The sequence below is a fragment of the Odocoileus virginianus genome, chromosome 16 (assembly GCF_023699985.2).
Source record: "Odocoileus virginianus isolate 20LAN1187 ecotype Illinois chromosome 16, Ovbor_1.2, whole genome shotgun sequence".
Classification (NCBI taxonomy): Eukaryota; Metazoa; Chordata; class Mammalia; order Artiodactyla; family Cervidae; genus Odocoileus; species Odocoileus virginianus.
Genome location: NC_069689.1, coordinates 58,865,332 through 58,887,390, shown reverse-complemented (window position 1 = coordinate 58,887,390; position 22,059 = coordinate 58,865,332). Strand labels below are relative to the sequence as shown.

General features: G+C 41.6%; 2 protein-coding genes across 6 annotated transcripts in view; one reads left to right on the top strand and one right to left on the bottom strand.

Moving 5' to 3' along the window:
- FSD2 (fibronectin type III and SPRY domain containing 2) overlaps nucleotides 1-1,011 on the bottom strand; it is a 42,095-nt gene extending 41,084 nt beyond the window's left edge. For all 4 annotated transcript variants that reach the window (XM_070478284.1, XM_020906958.2, XM_070478286.1 and 1 more), the window contains exon 1: nucleotides 640-1,011. The gene's annotated coding sequence lies outside the window, so the exon portion shown is untranslated. The remainder of the gene's footprint in view (nucleotides 1-639) is intronic.
- Nucleotides 1,012-1,019: 8 nt separating this feature from the next.
- WHAMM (WASP homolog associated with actin, golgi membranes and microtubules) lies at nucleotides 1,020-21,043 on the top strand. Of its 2 annotated transcripts, XR_011491905.1 has the most exons (11): nucleotides 1,020-1,727; nucleotides 4,404-4,577; nucleotides 5,315-5,465; nucleotides 7,376-7,545; nucleotides 8,699-8,864; nucleotides 11,713-11,900; nucleotides 14,866-14,952; nucleotides 15,195-15,290; nucleotides 17,532-18,012; nucleotides 18,800-18,906; nucleotides 20,271-20,357. XR_011491905.1 is itself a non-coding variant. In XM_020906957.2 (10 exons), the coding sequence occupies exons 1-10, from the start codon at nucleotides 1,125-1,127 to the stop codon at nucleotides 20,570-20,572; spliced, it is 2,418 nt and encodes an 805-aa protein (XP_020762616.2). In that variant the 5' UTR covers nucleotides 1,020-1,124; the 3' UTR covers nucleotides 20,573-21,043. The 2 variants fall into 2 exon arrangements, 1 of the variants encoding a protein (XP_020762616.2); XM_020906957.2 differs by lacking the exon at nucleotides 18,800-18,906 and having other exon boundaries at nucleotides 20,271-21,043.
- The last annotated feature ends 1,016 nt before the right edge of the window (nucleotides 21,044-22,059 follow it).

The following is a 22,059-nucleotide window of genomic DNA, read 5'->3' as shown; positions in this document are numbered from 1 at the left end:
ATTGTTGGAAATCTGATTCCAGGTTTTCCTAGCTCAAAAACTTCAACAATCCCTTCACTGGTTCCTGAATCAAACTTTCACAAACCTTGTTTAGATGAAGGGCTTCTTCCCTGCTCCCTGGCTTCTTGTTCCTCCCTCTCTGTCCTCCACTCCACTACCACCCTAGCAGCTCTCTCAGGATGGGAGCTGACATGTACTGTATTTCCGTCTACATTGTACATTTCCTAGGTAGAGACCAGTGCTGCCTTATTCCTTGTTGTATGAACAGGTTCAGCTCCAACCCACACTCCATCCCCACCTGAAAGTACATCACCCTATCTCCTTAAACAGGTCTTCAGTAGCTAGGTGGTCTGAAGTGTCTCTTAAGAAAAGTTTCTTTTCTGGATCTCAGTTTCCTTATCTCTAAAATGACAAGTTAGAACATGGATGGTATTTAAACATGTTGGTTGGGAGCCAGAAGGCTTTGAAGATGGAGGTATCTTTTTTCTTTTTGGGGGGCATGCCCCCTTCGTGCGCAGCCTCCCCAAACATTATACATTCCATAATAGCTTGCTGAATTGATACCAACAAACTTGCGGCTTCTACCTAGTGCCTGGCACTTACGCCCTCAACAAGTAACTACTAAGTTTAATGTTTTACCTCAACGTTCTTGAGCTCAGGAACGATGTATTCACTAGGGCTCTGATGCTAGAAGACCCAGTCAACCGGGTTTCCGCTCTCAAGAGGCTCACAGTTTCGTGTAGGAGGCTAAGACAACAACTAGTTCGTTTAACAAATATTTTTTCAATGTCAATGTGTTCATAGGTGGAAAAGGTGAGGCAAGAGTGGTAATCCCAGGATCCGGACGAGGTTGCGACATTGACTGATTACGAGCGGCGACCTCTTGGCCATTTCATTGGTTGTCGCGAACCCTCCCATCTATCATCCAACCAATCGCGGAAGCGTTGTTGGAAGCCTCCCAGGCAAAAGACAGCCAATCAAAAGTGCCGAGGGTGGCGGTGGTGGAGGTGCTGACGCCGATTCCAGTTAAGCGAAAAATGACGCGGTCCGGACTGTTCAGCGGCTGCTGGTGCGAGACCAGGCTCAGGCGAGCCGAGTCCTCCAGGCGCTGACCGCCGGCGGCCATGGAGGACGAGCAGCCCGACAGCTTGGAGGGCTGGGTGCCGGTCCGTGAGGACCTCTTCGCCGAGCCCGAGCGGCACCAGCTGCGCTTCCTGGTGGCCTGGAATGATGTGGAGGGCAAGTTCGCCGTGACTTGTCACGACCGCACGGCGCAGCGACGGCGGGGGCGCAAGGGGAGCCAGCAGGGGCCCGAACTCGCGCCCGAGGCCGCCGGGCCCCCGCCCAGTTGGGCGGGCCTACTCTCGGCCGCCGGGCTCCGCGGCGCGCACCGGCAGCTGGCAGCGCTGTGGCCGCCGCTCGAGCGCTGCTTCCCGCTGTTGCCGCCGGAGCTAGATGCGGGCGGCGGCGGGGCCTGGGGCCTGGGGTTCGGGCTGTGGACGCTGGTGTGGCCGGCGCCCGCGGGCCCGAGCGAGGCGGCGCTGCAGGAGCTGTGCGGGCAGCTGGAACGCTACCTCGGCCAGGCGGCCGACGGCTGCGGCGGCGCGGCTGTGCGCGACGCGCTCTTCCCGGGCCAGGGCTGCGCGGCCGACTGCGAGAGCACGCGAGAATTCCGGGAGCGAGCCCTGCGCGCGCGGCGCGACGAGGCGAGCGCGCGGCTGCGCCAGGTACGCTCCCGCCGGGCCCACGCAGGTCCTTTCCGTGTTCCTTTGCCTGGGGAGGGACGAGCGCGAGAGTGGGGTCTTCCCGTTATCTGCGTGATGCGCGGAAGGGGCGCGCAGCCTCGCAGGTGCCTCACCTGTCGGGCAGCAGCTAGGGGACTTCCGGCGGAACCTGCACGGGGCCTGGCCAGAGGACTGAGTTAAAGTTTATTCGCAGTTCAGAGCCAGAGTAGGCTCTTAAACATTTCCCCTGGAGATATTGGCAGTGCAGGCTGTTGTGACCGGAAATGCCAGAGAATACTGAAAGAGGAACTAGAAACATCCCATGAGTGTAGGAAGTGATAACGAGGACTGACCGTAACCAAAAGCAGGTTTCGCGTTTGAGGGGGAAGACCCATAAAGGAGACAAGATGTGTTAGAGGATGAAGGGGCTTCTGGGACCCAGGCTTTTGAGGTAAGAAGGACTTGTTGAGGCGATTTCCTTGGTAGTCCAAGGAAAGGACTCCCCGTTTTGCACTGCGACGGGGCACTGGCTGCCAAGACCCCGTGTGCGCAGTGGGGCCAACAAAACAAAGCAGACTTGGTTCAGTGGAAAGCCGATAGAATATGAGCTGTATTCATCAGTTTGGAACAGCAGCAATAGGAAAGCAGTTTTAAGCTTGAAAGAGGTTGTTAGAACGATTGAACGATTCATTTTTTGAGTGCTAAGTTTACAGAGCTGAAGGGGATTTAAAAAAGGGTTTAAGAGGAAAACATGGCTCATATATACACAACGAATTGACTGTCCTTAAGACTGAGTTCTCTATGCTACACCCCGACATGCCTCTCGCTTGCCCTTTCTCACTATTTGTTGTTTTAGTTGCTAAGTCGTGTCTCTGACCCCATTGACTGTAGCCCACCAGGCTCCTCTGTCCGTGGGATTTCCCAGGCAAGAATACTGGAGTGGCTTGTTATTTCCTTTTTCCAGGGGATCTTCCCCACAAAGGGATCGAACCCGCGTCTCCTGCATTGCAGACGGATTCTTTACCACCGCACCACCAGGGAAGCCATTTTTCACTTTTAGGTCGTTCTTAATCAAAATGATTTTTCTCTGCATTCATTTGAGGAAGGGGAGGTGTAATAAAAATTTAGCCACGTTCCAAAATCGTAATTGTAGTCTCTCAAGCTAAATATAGAATGAGCTTTTTATACACCCACTTCTATTAGGTTTATTCCACTTGATAATATGAAGAAACCACAGGGCAGTTTCAGGCTAGTTAACCTTTGATCTTCAGCTTTACCATGTTGAATCACTTTTATTTTTCAGACACCTGGTTTCTCACAGAGAGAAGTGGTTTTCCCCTAAACTAGCATATGTTACTATTGTAAAAGTATATACACTTTATCCAAGTTTGAGTTCATTCAGAGGTATCATGGCACTAGTATAGTTCATACTGTTAAGCTAGCTGTTGACACTGGTATAGTTCACCTGTTTACCTGGAACATGTGGGTGGGGTGAGGGCTTAAATACACTGCATCCATGGAAGTGCACGTAATAATTTTAGTACTCAGCTCATATTTAGAACAGGAAAGCAATTGATTCTAGAATAGATCAATTACTAACATTGCTAGAATATAGAAAGTGAAACTGAATGTTTTGAACTTTGAATAGTCTTAAGAAATAAGACTGAAAAAAAAAAAGGCTGAAAAACATCAGTTGTCTTAAGTTTACTTTTTCACGTGTTTTAATTTTCTTGAGGGAAACTTGCTTTTTTTGGGGGGGGGTGGGTAATCCTGTTATCACCTGGATAAAATGACTACTGAACATAGATCACTTTATCCTTAACTGGAGGGAAGGAAATAGAAGAATTTAAGGATGTACTGACCGAGGGGTGGGGGTGGGGAGTTTATATTATTACTTGATTTTATTTCTCTTCTCCTGGGCAGTAGTTTCTTACCAAATGAGTTTTTCTAGATTATAAGGGCTCAATTTATGTCTTGCCTGAAGCATTCTTCAGAGGCTGGAGCCCCATTTGTGATGCTGTGAATGAGTCCACTCTGCTGGGGAATTGGTGGGAATACTAACCTGGGGGAATTGAGAGAGTCAACATGCTGGCGAAGTACTTAGAATCATCTCTGTGTCCTTATGAGTTTATCTGTTTGTTTTTGTTTGTTTTGATTGCATCACATGGCATGTAGGGTCTTAGTTCCCTGACCAGAGATTGAACCTATGCTGCCTGCAGTGGAAACGCAGTCTTAACCACTGGACCACCAGGGAAGTCCCTTAGCAGTTTTAAAAAAAGGAGTGCATTCTCAGAATACCTTTATGTTCAAAAAAGTGATGGAAAAATATCCTCTTTCAGGTCCTTTTCATGTACTACATACTTGGGACATAAATTTTCAACTCTACATCCTCCTCTGTCTCCCATTTATTACTATAAAAGTGCCCAGATTACTGAACCGGGCAAAAGCACAGTGCTGAATGAATGATTACAGTAATAGTATTTTTACTATGGATGTACCATGATTTATTTAACCATTCTTACTGGGCATTTCGGTTGAAGGACAATAGCATTTTCATGTTTAATCAGTATTTTAAATTGATACGTTAATGTTTAGAACATTCAGGTTTCTTTAGCTCTGTTGGTTTGGTGTGATCTCATACTGTCCATACTTGAACTTTATTTACATTTTGCCTTCTAGTTGCTTCAAGGGCATGAAAAAGCCAACACCATGGTAGCATTAATGCATGTGTATCGAGAGGAAGATGAAGTGTACCAGGAATTAGTTACTGCGACAACCATGTTCTTCCAGTATTTACTGCAGCCTTTCAGGGACATGAGAGAACTTGCAACTTCATGTAAGCTTGCTATTTTGGTACGTTTTATGTTTTTACTTTATCAGATTTACTGTTTATGACATACTGTTTCTTTAGTTGCATGTATGATTCAATTGTGTTTCCACTTTGGGTTCACCCTGTGTTTCAATAATATTGTAGCTACATTGAATTTAGTTTTTAAATTGATTTAAAGATGAAGACACTTACAAAATGTATTTATTTATTTTTGGCTGTGCTGGGCCACGCATGGACTTTCTCTAGTTGAGGTGAGCAGGGGGCTACTCTCCAGTTGTGGTGTGTGGCCTTCTTTTGTGGCTTGTGGGCTCCAGAGCATGGGCTAGGTAGTTGTGATGCACAGGCTTAGTTGCCCCACAGCATGTGGGATCTTCTCAGACCAGGGATAAAATCAGTGTCCCTGGGATTGGCAGGTGAGCCACTGGACCTCCAGGGAGGTCTCCAAACAATATGTGTTATTATTAACAGAGAAACACAGCTTGACAGTATTTCCTTCTAGAAAAAGTTATTCGAGTAGTACAAAGTAAAGTAGGGTATTTTTTCCTTTATGCTCCGAGTATCCCTTTGTCTTTCAGAGGATGCTGCACTTAGAGCCTTATTTATACTCAGTAAGGAATTGATGAATGAATGAAATTTAATTGACTAAGTAGTAGTAATAAAAGTAGTTTAAATAATCTACATGACCAGTTTCCGTTTGATTTTCTAATGATTCTACATGACTCTTCTCTATTACGGAAACAACTTTCCCTTCTTTCTGTAGAAGTCCTTGGATGAGGATGATCTGGGTCCTAAAAGGATAGTTGCCCTGCAGAAGGAAGCCAAAGAATGGACCAGACAGGCTGAAGAAGCTATAGTCTCTATTCAAGATATTACAGTGAATTATTTTGAAAAAACGGTAGAAGCATTAGCAGGTAATAATTTTAAAATGCTGTTCTAAGATACATGTAATTTTCATTGTACTCAGAAAACACTTGAGTGCCTCTTAAGCACCAGATTCTGTATTTTCTAGGTACTGGGGATTCACTATAAGGACAAACATAGACACTGTAAAGTCAGATGAGGGAAGAGAAATCTTAATTATATTATATATTCATTCAAACATATGGAAAATGGCAGTGGCAGCAAGAAGCCACATGAAGAGAAACATGGGGCGCTGAGAGCCTAGGAGAGAAAAATGAGTCTCAGAGTGCCTCTGAGAAGTGGCATTTGCCCTCCTATCTGAAGGGTAAATGGAAGTGGAGAGCAGAAAGTTGATGGGAGGCTGTTCCAGGCAGGAGTAGTATTTACGAAGGCAGGAGTAGTATTTACGAAGGCCCTCTGGTGCGAGGGAGCCTGACAAGTACGAGGAAGCCATGGGCTGGAGCACAGCAGAGACACACCTCATCTCATTGCTCATTTCACGGCGCTCTACCTTACCCCACTGCACAGATAGTGTGGTTTTTACAGACTGAAGGTTTGTGACAGTCCTACATTGAGCAAGTCTATTATAAAATAGCAAGTGCTGGGACCTCCCTGGTGCTCCAGTCGTTAAGATTCTGTGCTGCCAATGCAGGGGGGTGTGCAGGTTCGATTCCTGGTTGGGGAACTAAGATCTCACATAACATGTGGTGCAGTCAAAAGATTAAAAAAATAAATTTTAAGAATAGCAATACTGTTTTTCCAACAGCGTTTGCCCCACTTTGTGTCTCTGTCAGTCACATTTTGGTAATTTTCCCAATATTTCAAACTTTTACATTTTGTTATGGTGATCTATGATGAGTGATATTTGATGTTACTATGCCAAAAAGGTTACAACTCAAAGCTCAGATGATGGTTAGCATTTTTTAGTAATAAAGTATTTTTAAATTAAGGTATGTACATTTATTTAAAGACATAAAGCTCCTGCACACTTAATAGACCATAGTACAGTGTAAACATAACTTTTGTATGCAGTGGGAAACAAGAAAATCTGACTTGCTTTATTGTGGTATTCACTTTACTGTGTTGGTTTGGAACTGAACCTGAACTACCTCTGTGGTCTGCCTGTACAGAGAGTGTGGTGTGAGAGAATGCTGGCAAGACAGGCAGGGACGAGACCACATGGTCCTGTAGGCTGGGTGAAGTACTTTTTGTTTATTTATTTTTTTTGGCCACATCACATGGCATGTGGGCTCTTAGTTCCCTGACCAGGGATTGAATGGGTGCCCCCTGAGGTGGAAGTGCAGAGTCTTAACCACTGGACTGGTAGGGAAGTCCCTGGGTGAGGTACTTTTTTCTAATCTTCAGTCGTTGTTGATAGTAGCCACAAATAGCAACAACTTATTATCTATCAGTTTGTTGAATTATAGTACCTTCATAAAGTGGGATACCATGTAGCTATTAAGCATGATTCTCTATAACAATTTTTATGAATAGCAAGAGTTCTGTGATTCAGTAAGTGAAATAAACAAGATATAAAACAGAATGATATCCTGGGTGGGGGGAGGGGGGTTGGTGGTTTGTTTTTGTCAAACTGTATCTTCCTGTTTGTCTAGTTAGACACAGAAACAGTCTAGAAGTACTTGCACCAAGATGTAAGAAGGAGTTGCTGTAAGTAAGTGAGATTCGTGATTTTCTTTTTTTAAATGAAGTTATCTAAAATTTTATACTAATTAACCATGTATTATTTTTGTGACAATAAAAAGTCACTAAAATACAAGTTTTCTTTTAAAAGGGATGTTTTGCAGGTAACACGGAAGGCAATAAACAGAATTCATTCAGAATGAATTTTTCCTTTTTTAAAAAGTTTCTTTTTTATTATGAGTTGTACTTAAGTTTTATTTTATTAATTACAATCCGACAGGAATGAAGAAACAGATGGCTCAGGATGAGAAGAGATTCGGCCAGGCTGCCTGGGCCACAGCAACTCCCAGGTTGGAAAAACTCAAGCTGATGTTAGCCCGGGAGACTCTACAACTCATGAGAGCCAAAGAACTGTGTTTAAATCACAGGAGAACTGAAATTCGGGACAGGGTGAGACAAACATAACTGAGGCTTTGTTTTACAAATATACTTTTATTTTATGTAGCATCCTTGCTCACTTGTTCCAACACCATCTTTTTTATCTTTAAATTTTTTTGTAAGTTGCACCATTTTATTTAATTTATTGGGTTATACTGGGTCTTAGTTGTGGCTCACGGGATCGCTGATCTTCCTTGCGGCACGTAGGATCTTTATTTGCAGCATGGGAACTCTTGGCTGTGGCATGTGGGATCTAGTTCCCTGAGCAGGGATCAAATGCAGGCTCTCTGCATTGGAAGCAGAGAGTCTTTGCCACTGGACCACAGGGGAAGTCCCCAGTACCATCTTCTGTTGTTGTTGCTCAGTCACTAAGTCGTCCCAACTCTTTGCAACCCCATGGACTGCAGCACACCAGACTTCCCTGTCCTTCATCATCTGGAGTTTGCTTAAACTCATGTCCATTGAAGTTCGTGATGCCAACCAACTGTCTCATCCTCTGTCACCCACTCCTCTTCCTGCCCTCAGTCTTTCCCAGCATCAGGGTCTTTTCAGAATTTAGAGACTGGAAGTTTGGCCGTGAAGTTTCAGTTAAAATGTTTTTGAAATATTATATTGTTGCAGTCACTTGATGATCACATTGACCTCAGAATCAAAGTAGGTAATATACTTGAAAATCAGTCAAGCCATGTTTTCAGCACAATTTTAGAATAATCAAAGAGGTGCTTCGTCTTAGGAGCATAGTCAATTTCATTTCCTATAACATTATGACTTTAAGGCAGAAAACATCTGTGAATACTTCATTGCCATTTATTTTCTCAAAACCTAAATGTTTTCATATGTTTCAGAGATGAGGTAAAGTATTTGTGATTAACTCTGAAGAAGGCATTTTTATCCCATTAAGTGAAATGGAAAAGTGTCTCTTCTCTCTTTGCTTTTTTCATATTTGATACTGAGCAGAGAAAGAATGGCAGCCCACTCCAGTATTCTTGTCCGTAGAATCCCAGGGACAAGGAGCCTCACAGGCTAGTCCATGGGATCCCAAATTGTTGAACACAGTTGAGCAACTAACACTTCCATGGAATAGAAAATAACTCAGATGCTTGTAAAGTTTGCTTTTAATGTCCTAATTATTTTAACTTGCTCTTATCTTTTTCATGAAAACAAGATGGAAGATCTTCCAGAACAAGAAAAAAAAATAAACATTATAGATGACTTAGAATTACAATATTATGAAGTTCAATTAGAATTATATGAGGTTAAATTTGAGATATTAAAATATGAAGAAATACTTCTTGTTACACAGTTGGACTCCATTAAAAGACTTATAAAAGGTAAAATTTATATTTCAATGTATATCTTGGTATGTTTAAATTACACATTCAAGGAAATACAGACCATATTATCAATTATTTCTTGTATATTGTATATTGAAATTTTCTAATAAAGTTTCCCTTCAGTATTTTTGTTACTGAAATAATATGTTCATTGGTAAACATACAGCAAAACAAAGGGAAACTATTATTACTCCAGTTCCATCATCTAGAGATACTTTGTAGACTCTAGTTTTGTAGCTTTTTTGTATGCTAATGTTTAGAAATATCTATCAATTTCTTAAACCAAAACTGTGTATTCTGTTCAGTAACCTCTTTTTCATTTAATATATAATAGTCATCTTTCTGTTTCAAAAAGTTATAAAACCATCAAAAATTTTAATGGCTGCATAGTATTCCATTAAATAGATATACTGGGATATCCCGCTTTTCACTGTTGTGAACAATGTAGTGAAGAACCTTCCTTTACATATGTCTTTGTGTATAGGACAGATTATTTCCTTCGAATAAATTTCTAAAGACGGAATCAGGTCAAGGACAATGTACGTTTTACATTTTGACACCTAATTGTTAAAACAACACTATAATAATCATTTGATATACAGTTTTCCGTACCACTATTATTTTCTAATTTCTAAATTTCATTCTAGTTAATGATGCTCCTATCAGCTGATGATGAAAATGTTTCCCCGTACTTATTCATTTAAATTCTTTGCCTATGAGATGGGAAAAAAAATGACATCTTCTAATTTTCATTTATTTCACTTACAAGTGATGCTGAACACAAATTTGTATGTTTACTGGTTGTTTGTTTTTATTTACTGCCTATTCATGGTCTTTGCCCATTTTTCTTTGGAATGTTCCCTTTTTGTATTAGAGATGTTATTTTACTATCTGTCATATGTTGCAAATCATTGCTTTGTCATTTGCTTTTTTGGAATATTTAATCTTTATGATGTCACCTCTCTCAGTCTTTCTCCTTTGGTGTTGTAACTCCTTTATCCCAAAATTACACCAGTATTTACTTGTGTTTTTAGTATTTTTATGATTTTGCTTTTAAAAACATTTGGCTCTTTAATCCAGATGAAGTTTATTTTGATGTGGGATAGCAATCTAAACTTACCCCTCCAAATTCTTAGCAGTCCCACTCACTGGTTTTAAAAACATTTCCCCTGTTGCTTTGACTTGTCACCTGTCCCATATCCAGGATTATCATACTTGTTTTGATCTATTTATGAACTGTTATTTTCTTACACTGATTTGTGAATGGCTCCTGGTAGCTGGTACCATGCTGTTCCTATTATTATGTAAAGCAAGTCCTTCCCTCATTAATCTACTTTTCCAAAAATTTTCTGACTCCTTCTCACTCCTTTATTCTTCCAGATGAACTTTAGAATCATTTTGACAAGCTCAAAACAAAAAACCCAAAAAACTCGGAATTTTTATTGGGATTGCAGTTAACATTAGAGATTAATTTGGGAAGAATTATCGTCTTTTCAATTTTGAATCTTCCCATCCAAGAACATGGTATGTCTCTCCATTTACTCAAGTCTGTTTTTTTCCCCTAAAGTTCCTCCAAGTTTAATTATTTTCTTCATATAGATCCTGAACATTTAATTTAATCCTAGGTATTCAAAAAACTTTAGCTTCACGTTATAAGCACTTAACATATTTAGGAAGAAGTTCTATTAGAAAAATGTTAATCTGGATGGATGCATGCCAAACTATTCATATTTTCCTCTAGGAATAAAAGGACAAAGAGTTGGTGAGGAAAGAGGAAAATTTTACTTTCTATTTTTATGTACTTCTGTAGGACTTGAGTTTGTTACAATCAGCATGTATTTTAAAAAAATCAATACATAATTAAGATTAAATATCATTAAGGCACCTTAATGACATACTGCTGGTAGAACATATGTTGCCTTTCTCGAGGAGGGTGATTTGACAACAGTGATCAGGAGCCTTAAATATTCATCTGCTAAGGAAGTAATAAAAAATGTATGCAAAGATTTATATTCAAAGATGTTCATCACAGTGGAAATGATAATAATGGAATATTGGGACATTCTAAGAACAGAGAGTGCTTAAATTCGAGAATACTGTGCTGCCATTAAAATTGTATTTCTATCACATGGAAAAGTTTCTCTAAGAATTATCTTTATTGATATATGTAACTATGTAAGTTGCATGTGTGTGTATACACAGACACATATATAAACCTGTTAACGGTAAGAACCTTTAACTATCCTTACATTAAAAAAAGTATGCATGGGCTTCTCTGGTGGCTCAGTGGTAAAAAAATCCACCTGCCAATGCAGGAGACACGGGTTTGATCCCTGATCTGAGATAATGCTGCGGAGCAACTAAATCTGTGCACCACAACTGCTGAGTCCGAGTGCCCTAGAACCTGTGCTCTGCAAGAAGATAAACCACTGCAATGAGAAGCCCATGCACTGCAACTAGAGAGTAGCCCCCACTCTCTGCAACTAGAAAAAGCCTGTGCAGTGATGAATACCCAGTGCAGCCAAAAGAAAAAAAAGTGTTTATTATTTTTATGGTGGATTGGATTTGGAAGGGCTCGTTAATCTCACTGAAACACCATAAAGATGATACTTCAGTTGTCAAAACTGGAATGGACTGTGGTCTTAGTTTGGATGAAGAAAAGATAGAATTTAAAGTGGGAGATGCTGTTGTTTGTTATGAAGAAAAACAAGTTCCAGCCAAGACTTCTTGGGATCCAGGATTTTAAAATTATTTTAAAAAATATAAATGATTAAATGTTTTTGTCTTAAAAAAAAAACAAACAAAAAAACACACATGTTTTTAAAAATCATTAATATGCTTCTAGATAAACAGGATGAAGTGATCTACTACGACCCATGTGAAAGTCCAGAGGAACTGACGGTCATGGATGGTGTAATGGGGCTACAGGAGGGGAAGCAACTGGAGGTGGGGGTGCTCAGCCGGCAGTGCCAGCAGCTGGAGTCAAAGCGGGGCAGCATCTGTGCCAGGAGAGCCCGTCTCAGGAACAGAAAGGTGGAGCGCACGGGCGGCCTTCTTGTCTCACGGCTTCGGGGGCTTTCTTCTTTTACAAAAGATAGGTTCAAAAAGAAGGCTTTTATAAACGATTCATTTAATGTGTGTTTATGTAGATATCAGTGGCTACAATTAAAATACACTACAGTTTTTTTTTTCTTAAGATTCTTTTTTCCTTTTGGATTTAACCATCTTTAGATTTTAATTAAGTCTTTCAACAACTATTGATTGAATGTCTATGACATACATAGGCATTTTTATTTATTTTTTAATACACATCTTATTTTATTTATTCATTTTTATAGACACGCAGACATAGAAAATGGATGTGCGGACACAGAGGGAGGGAAGGGGAAGATGAGTTGGGAGATTGGGATTGACAGTATACACTATAGCTCAGTTGGTAAAGAATCTGCCTGCAATGCGGGAGACTCCAGTTCAATTCCTGAATGGGGAAGATCTGCTGGAGAAGGGATAGGCTGCCCACGCCAGCATTTTTTTTTTTTTCATCATGAAAGAAACTTCAATTAATAGATTTCTATTCTTTTTTTTAAAATTAATTTATTTTACTTTACAACATTGTATTGGTTTTGCCATACATTGACTTGAATCTGCCATGGGTGTACATGTGTTCCCCATCCTGAACCCCCCTCCCACCTCCCTCCCCATCCCATCCCTCTGGGTTATCCCAGTGCACCAGCCCCGAGCATCCTGTATCATGCATCGAACCTGGACTGGCGATCCGTTTCACATATGATAATTTTCCTGTTTCAATGCCATTCTCCCATATCATCCCACCCTCGCCCTCTCCCACAGAGTCCAAAAAACTGTTCAATATATCTGTGTCTCTCTTGCTGTCTTGCCTACAGAGTTATTGTTACCATCTTTCTAAATTCCATATATATGCGTTAGTATACTGTATTGATGTTTTTCTTTCTGACTTATTTCACTCTGTATAATAGGCTCGTTTCATCCACCTCATTAGAACTGATTCAAATGTATTCTTTTTAATGGCTGAGTAATATTCCATTGTGTACATGTAACCACAGCTTTCTTATCCATTCATCTGCTGATGGACATCTAGGTTGCTTCCAGGTCCTGGCAATTATAAACGGTGCTGCGATGAACATTGGGGTACATGTGTCTCTTTCAATTTTGGTTTCCTCAGTGTGTATGCTCAGCAGTGGGATTGCTGGGTCATATGGCAGTTCTATTTCCAATTTTTTAAGGAATCTCCATGCTGTTCTCCATAGTGGCTGTACTAGTTTGCATTCCCACCAACAGTGTAAGAGGGTTCCCTTTTTACCACACCATCTCCAGCATTTATTGCTTGTAGACTTTTGGATAGCAGCCATTCTGACTGGCATGTAATGGTACCTCATTGTGGTTTTGATTTGCATTTCTCTGATAATGAGTGATGTTGAGCATCTTTTCATGTGTTTTTTTGCCATCTGTATGTCTTCTTTGGAGAAATGTCTGTTTAGTTCTTTGGCCCACTTTTTGAATGGGTCTTTTATTTTTCTGGAATTGAGCTGCAGGAGTTGCTTGTATATTTTTGAGATTAATTGTTTGTTGCTTCATTTGCTATTACTTTCTCCTATTCTGAAGGCTGTCTTTTCACCTTGCTTATAGTTTCCTTTGTTGTGCAGAGCTTTTAATTAGGTCCCATTTGTTTATTTTTGCTTTTATTTCCAATATTCTGGGAGGTGTGTCATAGAGCATCCTGCTGTGGTTTACGTAGGAGAGTGTTTTGCCTATGTTTTCCTCTAGGAGTTTTATAGTTTCTGGTCTTACATTTAGATTTTTAATCCATTTTGAGTTTATTTTTGTGTATGGTGTTAGAAAGTGTTCTAGTTTCATTCTTTTACAAGTGGTTGACCAGTTTTCCCAGCACCACTTGTTAAAGAGATTGTCTTTTCTCCATTGTATATTCTTGCATAGGCATTTTAAAAAATCACAATAGGTAGAAACTTCTAAGAAGCTATAATAAGTAATAAAATTAATTTTATTTTAAATTGATTATAAAATGTCAGTCAGACAATATTTGGCTTATTTCAGTCCTTATAATTGAGGAGTGATTTATTTCTTAATTTTTAAAAACTGTGATTACATAAAAAGGTAACATACTAAGAAAGGGCAAGCATACTTGAGATACAGTTTTATTTATTTATTTATTTATTTTGAGATATAGTTTTTTTTAAAGTTATTTACCTATTTTTTGGTTGCACTGAGTCTTCATTGCTGAGCGGGCTTTCCCTAGTTGTGGGGAATGGGGGCTTCTCACGGTGGTGGCTTCTCTTGTTGTGGAGCATAGAGCACAGGCACAGTAGCTGTGGTGTTTGGCTTAGTGGCCCTGTGGCATGTGGGATCTTCCCGGACCAGGGATTGAACTTGTGTCCCTTGTGTTGGCAAGCAGAATCTTAACCACTGGACCACCAGGGAATTCCTATATGATATAGTTTTTAATATAATTTTTCAGATATTGTAGTTTGGATGTGTTATATAGGTATGTTTGGAAAGTAGACTGGATGTGTTATATAGGTATGCTTGGAAATATTTAGAACATTAGGGGGAAATGTGTTTATAACAATTGTGCTGAAACAGATCCTTAGGACACTTCCCACTTAAGGATGTGGGGCTGCCTGTATATCCTCTCATTTCTACTTGGTTGGAGGACTTGCTTTTTCATCTCTCAAAGCACATGCATCCCAGCCATGACCTTCTGACCAGGAACAAGGGATTTCTGTAAGCAGCCAATCGGCCCATGTCACGTGACTAAGGAGGAGGCAGACGTACTGAATCACACTGTAACTCCTATTAATAAATGCCTTATACTGCAGCCCAAATGCAATGCTTTTTTCTTTTAACCTTTTATGCTACCCCATGGTAATATTAAAAGCCATCCAGTGTTCAATTTATAACCAGGTTAAAAAAACAGATCATTGAAATTATATTATTCCCCTAGGATCAATGCAAAGAAAATCATCGACTCAGATTGCAACAGGCTGAAGAAAGAATAAAATATTTTCATCAGCACCACAGTGTTCAGAGGGTGAGTGGTCGAAGAAAAATGTTTTATGTTTGCATTATGTGACCCATGGGCTTCAGCTTGTGCAGAGTGGAGCCCTACTGCCTGGTCAGCTGGATCCTGAGGGCATGGTGCAGTGTGTCCCTGAAGCTGGGGTGGGGACGGGGGTACAGACATGGTAGTGGGCGGGGAGGTGGCAAGAATGTCAGGTTACAGTCTCTCAAGACTTTTGGGAAGTTTACAGATATGTGTTTGTCTAAATATAGAAAAGAGACAAGAAAAAAGAGGAGGAGCAAAAGAAAAGAGAGTGGATAAACCAAGAACGCCAAAAAACCCTCCAACGATTAAGAGCATTTAAAGAGGTGAGTTCTATAAATCCTCGCTTCTCTTGTTTTCTGGAAAAATAAATGAAGATCACCCGCCTTAGGAGGAAAATACAAAGTATTAGGGACAGATGATTTGGGACCTAAATGTTCCCCAAATGCCATGATTTGTAGTCTATAAATTAAAAAAAAAAAGTATTAGAAATACCAAGATGTTTTTGACCTTGCCACTCACCCTGCTGTTAACTGGCAGGGAAAACCAAAAATAGTTAAATTGCCCTCAGCTCTAGCTGGCTTTTTCCTCATTTATAATAAAGAAGGCTTATAAAATTTGGCCGAGGAAACACTGTGACATAAGTATAGTTAAGTGACCTGTTAAAAGTGAACAGGTTTAAGAGACAGAGAGAACAAACATGGATACCAAGCGGGTGTGGGAAGAACTGGGAGATTGGGACTGACATATATACACTATTGATACTATATATAAAATAGAAAACTCGTGAGAAAGTACCGTATAGCACAGTGAACTCTTCTGAGTGCCCTGCAGGGACCAAAATAGGAAGGAAATCCAAAAAGAGGGGATGTATGTATACGTAAAGCCGATGTAGCAGAAACTAACACAGCATTGTAAAGCAACTATACTCCAATAAAATTTTTTCTTCAAAAGTGAATACATTTTTAAAAAAGTAAATAGATATAATTATGTTACTTAAAGTAACATTAAACTTGTTGACTATAAAGCGTAAACCTGTTCTTGTCGTATATCCTCACAATGACCCCCAAGAGAAAACCACTCACTCCCAGACAGAACTCTGGGATGAGGTACTGAAGACGCATGGTGCAATACCAACAAGAAAAACAGGGGCCACCAGAGTGAATACACCATATTTTACAGCTTCATCTTGTCTTCTTTCTTTTTTTCTGACCGCACTGTGTCTTTGCTGTGGTGGGTCGACTTCTCTAGTTGCCATGTGTGGGCTTAGTTGCCCCAGGCATGTGGGATCTTAGTTCCTAGACCAGGGATCAAATCCACGTTCCTTGCATTGGAAGGTGGATTCTTAACCACAGGACCATCAGGGAAGTCCCTGATATACTTTCTACTCTGATCCCTGCTGTATAGCAGGCACTGTGCTAGGCATTTACATTTGTTCTCATTATCTTTTTTTTTTAAAGCAGCTTGATTCATGTAGGTTGCACACTACACAGTTCTTCCATTTAAAGGTCTTACTATATTCACAGAGTTGTGCACCATCACTACAATCAGTCTGGAACATCTTTACTGTTCCCAAAAGAAACCTCCTATCCATTAGCCATCATTCCCTGCTACCTCCCTGGGTCTGGGCAACTATTAATCTGCTTTCTGTCTCTATGGATTTGCCTACGGTAGACATTTCATATAAGTGGTTCTTTATGGTGAGTGGTCTCTCAGCATAATGTTTTCAAAGCTCATCCATATTCCAGAGGGTACTGATTAGCACAGCAGAGTCACTGTGCAGGAGGGGATTCAAGGGATCCAAGTCCAGCTCCATGACCCTGAACTACTCAGAGCCCTGATTTTCACATTTACATGGTATGAAGGTGAAAGAATCCATCAACAAACTGGAACGAGTTGACCTTAAATTAGTAAAAGGTGCAGTTTTTTTGGTCCATGGAAGTGTACACCCCCTCAAGATTAGTTCTTTGTAATGTGAGATTTTTCTTTAGCAAACTATACCTGTGAAACTACAACTTCTTTAATTAATATTTTTAAATTATAAAATTTACTCTAAGTCTAAACATTAGAGAAACATCTGTAATACCTGTTTTAACTGTCACTTGGAGGTCCACACTGCTGGTATTTTTCACAGATCTATTTTTTACATGGTTATACATTGCACACCATATCATCTGCATTTTTTTTTAAAGATGTTACACAGACTTTGTACTATTTATGATTTTTCATGACTGCCTGATACTTTAAACTCACCATAATTTTTTCAACTTTCTTTTGTTTGTAATTGTTTTTTGAGCTATCAGACTAAAAATAAGATGAGTGTTTTCACCTGTATGTATCCTTCCATATCTTTATTACAGAGAAAAGTATTATATGAAAGTATATAAACGCTTGTTCCTCAATATATAGATTCAGTAGCAAGGGTGGCTGTGCAAAGTGAGAAGCAGCTGCTTCGTGAATTAGAATATCCACACAAAGAAACTCTTTGGGTTTCCTTTATAGAAAAATTTAGCATTTTGATGGTTTGTGGTTGTAGCCAGTTTGTCACAGTGGTTTTTCATTTTCAGAGATGTCCAGGCCAGCCTGTCCTAAAGAGCTCTCGCTCACAACCTGTGACTTCAGACCTGCGGAACGGACTACCCAAGCAGACACCCCTGCCGACTTCTCAGATGACAGCCGTGCTCCATCCATCCTCTAGGAAAACCAGAAGCGCTCCCTTATCTGAAGTCAGTACTGTGAAAACCCCTGAGCGTGAAGACTGTGCTGGAGACAGCCCTGTCCCGACTTTTGTTCCAGCTGGTGACCAAACACATTCCACGTCAAGTGAAGAACTGTCACTGCCGCCGTCACCACCCCCTCCGCCTCCCCCGCCACCTCCTCCCCCTCCACCACCACTGCCCCTCCCTGCTCAGCCCTTTTCTTCTCAACCTGCACATCATCGGAATTTACGCTTCGAGCCTTCAGTGAAAGATGATCAGCCGCTTCCACTAGTGTGTGAATCACCCACTGAGAGCCCACGTGGTCCCACAGACAGTTTTAGTGGCCCAGGTAATCTTCCCAACTGTCCCCACTCACCAGGGGTGGTTAAGTGGTTAGAGGGTCCCAGCTTTAGCAGCCATCATCTTCAAATCAAAATCTTTTTCATAACGCTCTACAATCTTAAAATATTCTAGTATGTGTTATCTTGTCACTTTTTTATTGCAAAATTAGCAGAGCCTAAATCTGAGCCTAAATCGAAGAAAGATCTCTATACAATTAATGGTCACATGACTTGAGATCTCTGAGGCTGTTCAAGAATCAACCTATCTCAGGTTCTCTCTCTCTCTTTTTTTTTAATTTATTTGGCTGAGCCAGGACTGAGTTGCAGTATGTGGCATCTTTTTAGTTGCAGCATACAAACTCTTAGTTGTACCATGTGGGATCTAGTTCCCTGACCAGGGTTTGAACCTGGGCCCCCTGCATTGGGAGCTCAGAGTCGTAACCACTGGACCACTAGCGAAGTCCCCATCTCAGGTTCTTAAGACATCAGTGTTTGATTTCTGCCATATGTTTCACTGTCGCTTTGAATCAAGCTCACTGTTGCATCTCTGAGTCCTTTATGGAATTAAATTGTTACATCTTAAGCAGAATACTGGTTTGGAATTATTTTGGAGGCATTTTAGACTATGGAGGGCTGTTCTTGTAGTCTGAGTGGTGGTCAGAGAAACCTTACTGTGGGAAATCTTTCTAAAATGAAGTGGTCAAATACAAGGGGACTATGATAGATGATGGGGATTATATAACAGTTCTAACTGTGGTTCTGGTTAATGTGTATTCTGGTCATTCTGAATTTAAGGTTTCACTGTACCTAGAACCAGGTACAAATGAAAATGTCCACACTACTAAGTGGAGACCAGATGGCCCATTTTCATGGGCTTTGCTGCAACACTGTGATAAATGAAGGTGAGAGCTCATGGGCCTGGACAAGAAATAGGACATGGCAGGTCTTTGTGGGGGTGCCTTGTTCCAGACCTGGGATTCCCTGGTGGCTCAGTGGTAAAGAATCCGTCTGCAGTGCGGGAGACCCGGGTTCAATCCTTGGGTCAGAAGGATCCCCTGGAGGAGGAAATGGCAGCCCACTCCAGTATTCTTGCCTGGGAAGTCCTATGGACTGTGGGCTGTAGTCCATAGAGTTGCAGAGTCAGATATGACTTACCTGCTGAGCATGTGTGCACATTGTTTCCTGACCTGACTCGTAACACACACACTGCCTCACTGCACTGAAAGAATAAGAAAGTGTGAGTTGACACCATAAAGTGCCCTCGATGGTGCAAGTCTATCTTATTACTCCTAGAAGGGAAGTGGAATAACAAGTTATAGGTTAAGATCCAAGGTGTTTTGTTAGCCATGGCATAGCTTTTCAGTTCTGAACTAGAAATGACTATTCACCTTGAAGTCTCACACGGAAGATTCCTAAATTAGTGGCCACAGTCACACCCTTCCAGCAGGTGGTAAAAGATTTTACCCACCACAGGGGGCTCAAGGTGCCAAGAGTGAAAAATAGCTTCTCCTCACCAAGGCTTTGAAACTCTGATCTAATTTGTGTTTTGACAGCATTTCACACCCTCGAAAGTAGAGAGCACATTAAGTTACCTCAGGATAATGTAGGTGGAATTAAAACACACTATATACAGAGACGTGCCAGAGCCACCCGCTCTGGGTTCACTGATTCAAGTTTTCCTTTAAGCCTCGCTGTGTGTGGAAACCTGCTCACTTCAGTGTCACAGAACAAGTAATCACTGACTAATATCCAAGACTGAAGTTGGAGAATTACGGCAGGGTACAGTCAAGAGATTTTTAAGTGGGAAAGGAAATGGAGGAGATAGAATGTCAGAGCTATCGATGCACACTGGGTTGGACTAAAACACCCCAGCTGTTCATAACTATCTTCAGAGTCGCCTGAAAAGGTGATAACACCTGTGTCGTCAGAAATAGTTATGCTAACCAGGAGGTATGGTGACTTTCAACTATGCCTGGGAGTTGCTATGGATTTGAAGAAGTAGTGGAAAATCAGTGGTTAAGGTAAAATATTAGCGATGAGACTATCCTGGATTTAAACAGGGAGCCGATACTAGCAGATAAGAAGCAGATAGCTGATATCCTAGCAGATGCTCAGAGCATTTGTCTAATGGGATGATGACCGTCTGTTTAAATCATGGTTTAACTGATGGATGACTTGACACCTTTAACAAGTACAAAATCATCTTGGCACTTCGGGGAGAAAGAGTATGATTCCTTGATTCCTTGCTCTGTTTACTCAATTTCAGGGTCGATGGACGAGGTGCTGGCCTCCCTAAGGCACGGCAGGACCCTTCCCCAGAAGGTGCAGGCGCCCGCTTTGCCCCCTCCCCGAGCCTCAGTCAACGAGCACATTCTGGCTGCCATAAGGCAGGGGGTCAAACTGAAGAAGGTCCACCCTGCCCCTGGCCCGAGCCTCAGCAGTAAACCTACCAGCGACTTGGAGAAGAGCATCAAGGCAGCGCTGCAGAGAATCAAGAGGGTGTCTGCTGACTCGGAGGAAGAGGAGGAGGAAGGCGATGAGCAGGGCCCCCACGAGTGGGATCATTAGGCTCCTCTCCAAGGGCCCAAGGCCTGTTCTGATAACAGCATGTGATGGGGTACTGGCAGACAGGCTGCACAACACCCCGGAAGATCAGCTAGGGCATGGTGTGTGATGCTGCAGCTTTATTTATTGCTGTGGCTCTTCAAGTCAGGGAAGGAAGGAGACACATGGTGCCTCTGGCACATCTGAGAACCCACGGTGAGTACTGGTGGCATAAGAAACAGTAATCACTGTTCACCACAGATAACCTAGAATCATTCCCTTATTCTGAAAAAAGTTTACGCTGCTACTGTAGAAAGCACTCTGACCAAGCGTGTGCAGTGGTTTGCTGGGGTTGAAAGGTTTGAATGTGGACATTATTTTAACAATAATCAGAGTAAATTGCTTATAAGCAAGACTTATTTTAAATATTTTAAATGAAATGTATTTCATGTATCAAGCACAATATAAACTCATAATAAAGAACTATTTATAATGCCTCTGTGTCACTCATGAAGAAATGAAAACGAATATCTTAACACAGCCATTCCTGCCTTGGCTGGGTTTAGCTGAAATCTTATTAAAAACACTGAATGTTTTTTTAAGCAAATACTAAGGGTGGGGAATAGTGTCATTCTCCTCAGGCACTCAAGCTGGAATCTTTTCTCTTACTTGCTTTGTGTTAAAATTAGGAAAGGAGTGGGACTTCCCTGATGGTCTAGTGGCTAAGACTCACTGCTCCCAATGCAGGTGACCCGGGATTCTATCCCTGGTCAGGGAACTAGATCCCACATGCCACAACTGAGTTTGCATGCTGTAACTAAAGATCCTGCATGCTGCAACTAAGACCCAATGAAGCCAAATAAAAATAGGAAAGGGGAAAGAGACCAATACAAGGCAGTCCACTCATTTCTCAACTTGTCCAGAGCATCTTCACTAACCTCATCGCGTCACTCTCGCCATGGCAACCCTGGGTTTCCACAGAACAAGATGAACTGACCCTCGGTTTCACAGAGAAGTTCTTACAGGAAACCGTTCCTACTTACAGCTTCTTCACTGACTGACGGGCCTCAGGTGGCACAGCTGGGAAAGGCTTGGGTGTTTCTTCAGCAGCTGCAGCCTGGACCTCTGTGCGCAGCCACTGACAGGAGCACTACCTTCCCTGACCTTGAGTGATGCAGACCCAGATCCAGTTCCCGGGCATGAAGGTGCCTCACTCCTCTCCCTGGGCCCAGGCCCTGGTCCCCTGACACGGCACAGGTTCCCTTTCCTTCCTGTAGGTTCCCGGCAGGGTTTAGGAGTGTGTGTTGCATGGGACCACACTCTTGTATAGCATCTTGCTGGATACTCGCTGGGCCTCTGTTGAACACCTCAGAAGCTGGCCCAGTGGCTGTGTCCCTGGCCTCCTTCACCACCAGAGACAGGCCAACCTCAGCACAAAACTCTTCTCTAGAAAGAATTTGGTATTTTTAAAAATGGCCAAATCAGAGCTCTGTTGGACTTTGCTAGTGCTT